This window comes from Lepisosteus oculatus, chromosome 3 (genome assembly GCF_040954835.1).
Source record: "Lepisosteus oculatus isolate fLepOcu1 chromosome 3, fLepOcu1.hap2, whole genome shotgun sequence".
Lineage (NCBI taxonomy): Eukaryota > Metazoa > Chordata > Actinopteri > Semionotiformes > Lepisosteidae > Lepisosteus > Lepisosteus oculatus.
Window position 1 is genome coordinate 2,825,495 of NC_090698.1, and position 10,021 is coordinate 2,835,515.

Genomic DNA, 10,021 nt, shown 5'->3' on the forward strand with positions numbered 1-10,021 from the left:
CCCCCCTGGCACGGCGAACAGATACGGCCCCCCCCAGCGCCCACTGGCCTACGATCCGCACGCGCCCCTGGACCTGACCTCAAGCGGGGAGTCCTCGTCCGGCTTCACCAGCCAGGAGAGCACCATGGAGCGGGTCAAGACAGGTACCGTCTCCCGACAGATTGGGTTTCCGATGCGGGGATCTGGACCCTGAGGGTACGGGAGTCCGTTCTCAGGCCCGCACAGCGGGGTGCTGCTCAGGTGGGTGTCTGCCGTGCAGGATTAACGGAGGCCGTGTGCCTGTGTGTGTGTGTTTGCAGAGCCGATGTGGCACGTGCCCACCTCCTCACGGACCCCTGCCGCGCCCGGGGCGGGCGTCGTGGTGAAGAGGCCCAGCCGGCAGGACGCACCCAGCAGGGATTCTCCCAACAGGCATTCCAAGGTCAGAGGTCGTGGGGCCTATTGCCCTCCACACCGCACCGCGGAGCCCCGTCTGTCCCGAGACTGTGTCCCTGCCAGTCTGCATGCCAGCCACACAGTAAATACAGCTCTGGAGGAGACAGGAGCAGAGCTTACATGTGAAATGGATGGAAAAGAAATCTTGCATTTGGTGATGGGAGGGTGGGAGGGGTTGGTGTCTCAGAAAATAATAATAATAAAAAACTTTATTGTATATAGCGCCTTTGAAGGTGGCTTCTCAAAGCGCTTTACAGAATAAGATCAGTAAAAAATACACAAGATATGCACAATGAGAGGGGACAGTAGATGGGGGTACTGAATACAGTAGGAGCAGAGGGGTGAAGAACAGAACCAGCTAAGTAAGGAAGAGGTAATGTGGAGCATCTTGTGTTCCTGCTTCATAGCTCTGAGGAAAGGCTCCAGCTCCCCACGGCAGTTGGCTTTGATCTGCTCGGTGATTCACGATAAATTCCCCAGTGAGTCACGCTCGTGGAATTTGCGGTGCGTGTTTCACGCCCGGAGCCGGCACGCACGCTGGCTGATTCATGCCGGAGTCAGCCGCACGGAGGGAACGGAGTGGGCAGCCTTCCGCTGCTGTGCTCTCTCCTAAATGACTCTTTTTTGAGAAGTGGCTCGTGGCTCGTCTGAGTCTGCTGGCAGTCCTGTGCCCGGCGCCCTGCTGCCGGCGCTGGCTGTGGTGTCTGTTCACCTGCGAGCGCAGAGCGGGTCTTGCAGAACTTTGACTTTTATTTCCAAATCGTAAGGGAGCAGGTGGTAAAGGGAAGCCTGTTTGTAATTTCTTGTGCGCATGGGCTAGAAAGACAGACATGTGTTTCTCTCCTCCACACGGGGAGCTGGTGTTGCAGGAGCCCACGGCAGCAGGTTCGAGCAGAGGCCCAGCCGGTCGCTCAGCTCAGCGGCAGGCTGGGACAGGCTTTGTCCGGCAATCCCAGAAACCCCCTCAGTGCTCAATAAAAAAAAAAGGAAGAGAAACAAGCAGAATCCTTGCATTTCTCAAAGCTTGGCGGAGGAGTTTAGGTTAAAGGAAGAAGAGACCTTCGGTGCTGAATGGAGGGGAGGATTTGATGTTGAAAATGAAACTTCACAGAGCATTGTGGCGCCAGCTGCCTGGCCAGGATATTGAGGCCGGCATGCTGGTGTTTGTGGGTCAGGAGCAGCCAGATAAGCCATATCACCCTGCCACTCCCAGCTGGCAGCCCACTGGAGCTCAGCAGGCGTGAGCCTGGCCAGTACCTGGAGGTACTTAGCTCCTGGGAGAGCTAAGGTTGCTGCTGGAAGAGGTGTTACTGGGGCCAGCAGGGGGCACTGCAGTCTGTGTGGGTCCTAATGCCCCAGTATAGTGACGGGGACACTATTCTGTAAAAAGGTGCCGTCCTTCGGATGAGACATAAAACCGAGGTCCTGACCTCTGTGGTCATTAAAAATCCCAGGGCTTTTCTCAAAAAGAGTAGAGGTGTTACCCTGGTGTCCTGGTCAAATTGGCTTCATCACTCTGCTCTCCTCCCCACTGAGAGCTGGTGTGTGGGGAGCGTACTGGAGCATCATCCTGGTGGTGCTGCACACTGGTGGTGGTGGAGGGGAGTCCCCATTACCTGTAAAGCACTTTGAGCGGAGTTTCCAGAAAAGAGCTCTGTAAGTGTGAGGATTTATTAATTATTCTAAGATCTGGGAATCATGTAGCAGCAGAGCGAGCCACAGAGTGAGGAGAGCCCATATCGCCTGGTTTCTAGTGATTTTGGTAGCGAATAATGAAAGGCATTCGAGCGATCACTGCAGGTTGCAGCTGTGTTTGTGCATGCTCCACTTTATGCTCAGTGTTTATTAAAACCGGGAGTCCTGTCCCCGGCGATGCTGCAGGTGCGATTCAGCAGGCAGGACCGGCTCTGACCCGGTGGGCGTCTCTCTCTCTCTGGCAGGGCGAAGCGCAGTACTCCAGCCACTCGAGCAGCAACACCCTGTCCAGCAACGCCTCCAGCAACCACAGCGACGAGCGCTGGTTCGACCCGGGAGACCCCGCCGAGGCCGAGCCGGACCCCCTGGCCAAGGGGGGCTCCAGCGACAGCGGCATTGACGCCGCCACGCTCTACACACCCAGCCCCAACTCCACGGGCGTGAAGCCGGGCCGCCCCGTGCCCGGCATGTCCCAGAAGGCTCTGCACAGCTCCGCCACCTACAGCGGGCTGCAGGAGCTGGCCGGCCGCGCCGCGGAGCGCAGGAGGGAGTCCTCTCCGGCCATCGCCTCGGCGGTGCAGACCAAGGGGTACCGCACCAAGACCTTCCCCCCGCCCAGCGCCCCCAGAGACCCCTTCCAGTCCAGGTGAGCTCCGAGCTCCAGAGTTTCCAGAGGTGTCTGGGGGTCTCGGGCCCGTCGAAGATCTCGGGCCCCGGGAGGGACAGCAGGAGGAGGAGCGGCGAGGAGCGGGCAGATGGAACGGCGGTGTAGACCTGAAATCAAGGGCTGTTGTGTTGAAACGGCGTAACGCCGAGAGTAAGGCCTCATTTCCCATAGTGGGTCCAGGTTTGTTCGTCTCAGTTAGAGAACAGACCCTGCTGCTCCGGGAATATGTCCCCAGAAGAGCAGCCAGTAGTATTCCTGGGCTTAAGGGGGGATGTCCTATGCTGACACCACAGGAACTGAATCTCTTTAGTCTTGTTCTCAGAAGAGTATGTGGAGACCTAATCCAAGTGTTCAGAGCCCAGAGTCCCAGTTTGTGCAGCAGATGTTTTTCAAATGAGCAGTGAAACGCAAAGTAGAGGGCACAAGGGGGAACGACATGGAAGTACAATGAAAAAGGAGGTAATTTCTTGCACCAAGAGTAGCGGGAGTGTGGAGCGAGCTGCCCAGCCACGCCATTAAAGCGATACTCTGGCTTCTTTCAAGAAATAGTTGGATGAGATACTGGATTCAATCAGCTACTAAATTCTAGCTGGGTCAGATGCCCTGAATGGCTCCTTTGTAACTTTCCTGATGGTCTTAGCTGGGGAAGGGCTTTGTGTGTCTTGGGGCCTGGCTCCGGGCTGTTTATCCGGCCCTTCCTCTAGCTGACTGCTCTCCAATGTTGTCTCGCAGGTCCTGCTACACTCCGCAGGGATACAAGCCACCCGGCGCCGAGATGGGCCGGCCGACGAAAGCAGGCCAGTCGGGCGCCTACCAGCTCTCCACCTCTGCCCCCAAGTCCCTGTACTCCAAGAGCAGGAGCCAGGCCAGCAGCTGGAAGAGGACGGAGGAGACCGGCCCCCCCGCGAATCCCCCAGCCACCACCAGCGCTGCAGATAGCAAGAAGTAAGCACACAGCAGCTCCGCTCCTTCCCTGACGCCCCCCTGCGTCGTGACGGCCCACTGGCAGGGTCTTCGAACTCTCGGTCAGTAGAGGGTGGGGCCGAACTGGGGGACCCCTGTCACCCCCTGCGTGGTCTTGCAGTAGGGCAGAGCAGTTCTCCTTGTGGGGCTCCGGGAGACACCCTTCTGCGGGAATGGGGACTGGACACTGCTGTCTGCCAAGGGCAGTCAAGTCAAGGGCAGACTCGGACGCTCGGCGTGGCCCCAGGGGCCGATTGGCTGGGGTCACTTTTCATGGCGGCTCTCCTGTGTTTCTCCGCGGTCCAGGCAAATTGACGTGAACTCCAAGAACGTGTTTGGGCAGCCCAGGCTGCGGGCGTCGCTGAGAGACCTGCGCTCGCCGAGGAAGACCCACAAGTCCACCATCGAGGACGACCTGAAGAAACTGATCATCATGGACAACCCGGGTGCCGACTCCACGGACAGGGACGGGGTGAGGGCCTCTCACACACACTCTGGCTCGCGCGGTCTCACTCACACACACACACACACACACACACACACACACACACACACAAGCTCGCTCGCTCACACTTGCTCACACACACACACACACACGCACACACACACACTCGCTCATGCACACACTCGCTCTCACACACTCTCACTCATTGGCGTACACACACTCGCACACACACTCACAAACTTGCTCACTCACACTCTCGCTCATTGGCAAACGTGCTCACACTCACACTCACGCACACTCACACTCGCGCAGTTACACACTCGCTCTCTCTCACACACACACTCTCGCTCACGCACACACTCGCGTACGCTCACGCACGCCCTTGCACAGACACGCTCACTCACACTTCCTCATTGCTCACACGGCGATTGAGCTTTGTCATCTCTTTCTTCGCTGCCTTTCAGCCTGTAAAAAGTCTAAGGGTAGCCTGGCCCTCTTGAGCAGGTGAATATTGCAGTGTACTGTAGTACAGTGCTGTGGAAGCATAGACAAGCTGTCACAAGGTGTGGTAACAGTATTGTATATGTGAATGTCCTCACAGTGACAGTGTCCTCAGTCCCCTGACTGTGTATGTCTGTAATCCTCAGTCTCCCAGGAAGAGCCTCCAGCGCACTTTCTCCGACGAGAGTATCTGCAGCGGGCGCCGGGACCCCAGCTACGCCAGCTCTCAGCTCTATGAGTCCACGGCCCCCAACGACCTGCTCTTCAGCAGCACCCTGCCCCTGCGCCGCACCCACCAGCCCGCCAGCCACCTGCCGGACAAGAAGTGTGAGTGTCCCCAAAGGGACAGGTTGTGGCAGGGGGCTTTCAGGGACTCGGTTGCTGCAGCTCCTGTCCTCTGTGAGAATTTGGATTGGACCAGTCCTGCATGTCCTTCACTTACCCTTTGCACGTTTGGTTGGTGTTTTGCACAGGGAAAGCTTGCAGCACGCTCTGGCGGTCCTGGGTTCCGCGCGGCGTGCGGCTCTGCTGCAGCTGCCCGCCTCACGGCTTCCTGTGCTTTGGCTGGTGTGTTTTCGGAGGGTCCTTCTGCCAGCCTGGGGCCGGTTCATGCCAGGGCTGCAGGTGGCTCAGCCAATGGGGGTAGCTGACGGGACCTGCAGGGGGTGTCCTTGGCAGACAGTCGCTGACGCTGCAGAGCTACGTGTGCGCTGCAGCGTGGGGCGATGCTGACTGGTCTCTCTCCTCTCCTGCAGCCAACATCTCGGCCTCAGAGCTCTCCCTGACAGAGGCGCGGGACAAGACTTCCCTGCGCCGGCTGGACCCCGGCATGATGCCACTTCCCGACACGGCCTGCGGGCTGGAGTGGTCCAGCCTGGTCAACGCAGCCAAAGCCTATGAAGGTAGGCGTGCGATTGATCGAGTCTTGCCATAGCTCGTGCTTTTACTTCTGTCTGTCTGGGTTTAGAGTACCTGGGTTTTGAGTTTCGTGTTTGGTGCATATATGCTTTGACACTGAACCTCTTAGGCCATGAACAGATGAGATAACTGGCTTGATTTGATTCTAAGAGGCATCAACAGTTAAACTCGAAGCAGAGGACGCATTTAAAGTGCAAGTGCATTTAAAACTGAGAACAGGAGGCATTTTTTACTCTTAGGGTAGCGGGAGGATGGAATATGTTGCCCGAGCCGATACCCTGACCTCTGTAAGGGACAGCTGGGCAAGATTCTCGGATTGGTTAGCTGCTGACGCCAGAACGGGCCAGATCACCTGTAGCCTTTTTATGTCACCATAAAAAGCGACATAAATATATCGTTATGTCACTATTGTGAGCCAGGGCTGACAAAGTCCCTGAGTGCACCTGTGGATGTGCTTGGTGTTTCAGACAGTGTGTGGTTGTGTGGTTGTGTGAGAGTCTGGACTTGGAGAGTGGGGGGGTCTGTCTGAGAACTGGCAATGTCCTGCTCTGAGCCTGGGGACCTGACACTCCTGGGACCCCACAGACACTCTGCTCCGGACCCCAGCGGACTGAGCGGTCCTCACGGGCCAGGCGCTGGGGTCCGACCCGCCCTTCAGCAGTGCTGGAGTGGACTGGGAAGGAAGGTCCCTCGAGTGCATCTGCCTGAGCCCGTCGACTGCAGGGCGGTTAGTGAAGAGTGGGCTTGTCCTGAAGGTAGAGTGCTGCCAGCGGACGGGACGGCCTGCCTTCACTCTCGCTGTCGGTCGGGTCACGGCCCAGCCCGGCGGCACCCGGAACCCAGCTCGGTCCTTCTGCCGGTGTGAACTGGCGCCCGTGTCCGCCCGGTGACACGCCGCCCTTTCTCTTGCAGTCCAGAAGGCCGTGTCGCTGTTCTCCCTCAACGAGCCGGTGGCGCTGCCGGACCTGCGCCCGGACCCCAGCCCGGTGCACTTCCAGGCACCTCCGACGCCCCGGACCACCCCCACCATCGGGTACGTCCCCCAGGCCAGCTCCGAAGGGATCCCTCGCAGGAGGCCGCCTTGAGGAGTGGATCGGGGGGCCTGTCCTGGGGGTGTTTGTTTCTAGCTTTGCACAGCCAGAGACTTAACAGCGCCCTCTGGTGTCCCCTAGTGGAAATAATAATAAACTTTATTTTATATAGCGCCTTTAAAGGTGGCTTCTCAAAGTGCTTTACAGAAGTAAAGGTTTTGAGTCTAGATTTTGTTTAGGGAAGAGTTTAGAGAAGGTGACTCTCTGACATCCCTGGGGATAGAGCTCCAGAGCTTTGGGTTGCAGCAGGAGAAGGCCCCGTCAACCCTAGAGTGTAGATGGGCTTGGGGGACAGACAGAAGCCCAGAATCAGAAGAGCGAAGGTTGAGGGTTGGGGAGTAGGGCGGTTGTAGCTCAGACAGGTGTAGCTTTGCTGCGGGCCCAGCGCCGGTTCCAGCTCGGGCCTGACACGGCGTCTGCCTTTGCTTTCAGCGAGGACATCTCCAGCGACCTGTCGGGCAGGATCCATCACCTGGAGGTGATGCTGAGGCAGCTGAACAGCGACTTGGAAAAGGTGAGGGGGAGACTGGAGCCCCAATCCCTTTCCGGGCCCCCGGAGTCGCCCGGATTAACCCCCCTCCCTCCCTCCCTGTCTCGCCAGGAGAAGCAGGACAAGGTGGCTCTGCTGGTCGAGGTGGCCAACCTGAGGGAGAACAACCAGCGCCTGCAGGAGGAGTCCCAGACGGCCAGCGAGCAGCTCAAGAAGTTCAGCCAGATGTTCGGCCGATCGGCGGAGCGCAAATAGCGGGCGGGCGGGGGTCTCCCCCACCCCCCCACCCCGAAACAACCGGGGGCGGAGAGGCTCGGCTCGGACCCTCGTACTCAGTGCAGCTACTCGGGGAATCTCCCCTGAAGCTCCTGGACGGACTGGCTTTGGGGGGGAGGGGGGGAGACCTGAAAATGCCAAAGGAGAGGTGCCCCCCGAGTCCTCTCTGTCGGTCGAGACCTTGCTGACCTGGCTGGGGGGGCCGCCTTTCACTACAGGCACACAGGTGCCCCCCCGAGCCAGGAGCACTTTCTTTGAGCAGAAAAGGTACTTTTCTCTGTAACATTGGGTCAGTCTTAAAAACTCTGAAACGAATTGAAAATTCAATAGTTTTAATTATTGTTGTTGTTGTTGTTATTATAATTATTATATTTGTTTTTTTATTCTAATTACTGAGGTTATTTTTTTAATTGCTTTTCTACCACGATTTGGGTTGGTCTTCATTTTTGTACATCTCACTCCGCCGTGCGTTGGTGCCCGGCCCGCTGGACTCCGGATCTGATCCGATCCGAGGCGCGGCGGGTGGCGTGTTCCTACTCGACAGTGACACTAACGGCGTGGGCGTCGAGTGAGATCCGACTCTTCCCGGGGCTGTCCGCTCGGATGCCGCTGGGAGAGTCGGGAACTTCAGTCGGCCTTTGTGTTGCGCCAGGGGGCGCGGCCGGGCCCTAGCTCGGTTCAGAAGACCCCCAGAATTAGCCCGCTGAGCGCCGGTCTCCGGCTCGGCCTGTTTGGAGCAGTGAGGCTTTCACCAGCCTGGTGTCCGTTCCGGGTGCTCATGTCCAGGTGCGCCTTTCCTGGCTGCGTTAGAGAATGAACACCCCCCCCCGCCCCGGAAAACAACCGGCTCCGCTGTCGAGATCCGGGCCTCGTCCACTGTGCCCGTCGCTCTCTCCCGGACCGCTCGGCACATGTCGCGAGAGTTTGGGGCCCCGTCGCCGTGAGCACACCGCCCGCATGGCTGGGCTCGAGTGGGTCGCTGTCGGTGGGCTCCAGGTTCCGGGGGTGAAACACTACATTGGTAGAATCTGCCGCTCTGTCCTTCCCTCCTTTTCCTTCTCGACGCACGTGGCCTCGCGGTCACAGAGGGCCCCGCGGGCGGCGGCGTAGCTCCCTGAATGCGCCGTGCTTGAGCCCCTTCCCCCCGTCCCCCTCCTTTTAATTCCTGGCAGAAGCTTCTAAAACAGGGTACAGGGGCTCGGCTTCTGCCAGGCTCTGTTGCTGCCGAGCGGGCCGACAGGAGCGCGGAACAGGATCGGAGCTGCTCCGAGCGGGCGGGCGGACCCCGGCGTGCTTCCTCTCTCCCCGAGACGCGCGCTCGCCGCTGTGCCGTTTCAGCTCCGCTGTGAATATAGACAAATTGCTAATTTTATAAAAGATCATTCAAAAGACGACGACGAAAGAGAAAGCCATATGACTATTTTTATAGGGTGCGTACAGCTATTTTTGGAGGGCTAAAGTATTTTTGTACGTTTTTAAAAGCAGGTCGCGCGGGAGACGGGCGAGAGGTTGATGGCTGTTAATGGTTCAGAGACAAAATATCGCCGTTCGGCGGTCTTGGCCCTGAGAACTCAAAGGGTCTGTTGTGTCGGGAGAGAGAGTCCAGGCGGTCGATGGTGGGAGATTTGGAAAAGCAGTTGACGCCAATTCCGACCTTGTGCAGCAGGTGGCGACACTGGGGCCTCGCCGCCATGCTGGATCCCCCTGCCCAGCGAGCGAGGCATCGGACAGGGCGGACCCAGCTGAGGAGGTCCCCCAGGGCGGTTGGACAGGAGGAAGACTCATGGCCGAGAGTGACCGCGGGTTCCTGGGTCTGTCTGGCCGGAGCCGAAGGGGCCGTCTCCCGCCGGAAGCGCTCGGTTGTACACTACAGCTCGACGACTTTAACTGTACTCGCGGTACGCGCAGGGCGACGGGTCGGTTCTCTTGTTTTCTGAGTTTAATTTATTTTTTTCCCCTGGGTTGTGCCGCGAGAGGCGTCCCGTTCGGATCTCGCCCGCGCGTCGCCTGTCGTCCTCGGCGCCGAGCTCGCGGATCTGTCGTCCCGCCTCTCGGGGAGCGGAATACGTTTCCGATTAGGTGTAAATGGAACTGTGTAAATGATAATTTCCTTGTTTTATATATATATAAACCACACAGCTAATTTTTCTTGAAGGTGAGACGTCTATTTAATTTTTTGTATTCTGCCTGTATGCCAATTGAGTTTGTTCCGATTGCTCACTCTTTGCGTTCTGCAGGCATGTACAAGGAGGACAAAATAAAAGTTTCCTAAAAACTGGGGCAGGGGGAGAGTCTGAGTCATTCCCCCCCCCGTGTGTTCCGGTCTGGCAGCGGCCTGTAGTACGGGAGAGACGCGGGACAGGCGTTTGCGTCTCTGTCCTGTCGCACTCGTCGGAGGAGCTGGAAGGAGAGCTGGAGTAGTTCCCGACGTCCCGCACAGCGTCTTGAGATGGAAGCTGCGTCTCTCGCAGGAGCTGGCTTGGGGAAAGGGTCCCAGGTCTGGCGGGGGGGCCTTGTGTCAAGATGGCAGCTTCTGGGAA

General features: G+C 58.1%; 1 protein-coding gene across 7 annotated transcripts in view; it reads left to right on the forward strand.

Annotated features, from left to right (window-relative positions):
* The window catches only part of sipa1l3 (signal-induced proliferation-associated 1 like 3), a 49,778-nt gene extending 40,018 nt beyond the window's left edge, over positions 1 to 9,760 (forward strand). For all 7 annotated transcript variants that reach the window (XM_069187822.1, XM_069187820.1, XM_069187819.1 and 4 more), the window contains 10 exons: positions 22 to 143; positions 300 to 421; positions 2,376 to 2,776; positions 3,530 to 3,742; positions 4,067 to 4,232; positions 4,853 to 5,033; positions 5,462 to 5,608; positions 6,537 to 6,657; positions 7,148 to 7,229; positions 7,317 to 9,760. In XM_069187822.1, the coding sequence (XP_069043923.1) occupies positions 22 to 143; positions 300 to 421; positions 2,376 to 2,776; positions 3,530 to 3,742; positions 4,067 to 4,232; positions 4,853 to 5,033; positions 5,462 to 5,608; positions 6,537 to 6,657; positions 7,148 to 7,229; positions 7,317 to 7,460 (1,699 nt within the window). In that variant the 3' untranslated portion in view covers positions 7,461 to 9,760. The remainder of the gene's footprint in view (positions 1 to 21; positions 144 to 299; positions 422 to 2,375; positions 2,777 to 3,529; positions 3,743 to 4,066; positions 4,233 to 4,852; positions 5,034 to 5,461; positions 5,609 to 6,536; positions 6,658 to 7,147; positions 7,230 to 7,316) is intronic.
* The last annotated feature ends 261 nt before the right edge of the window (positions 9,761 to 10,021 follow it).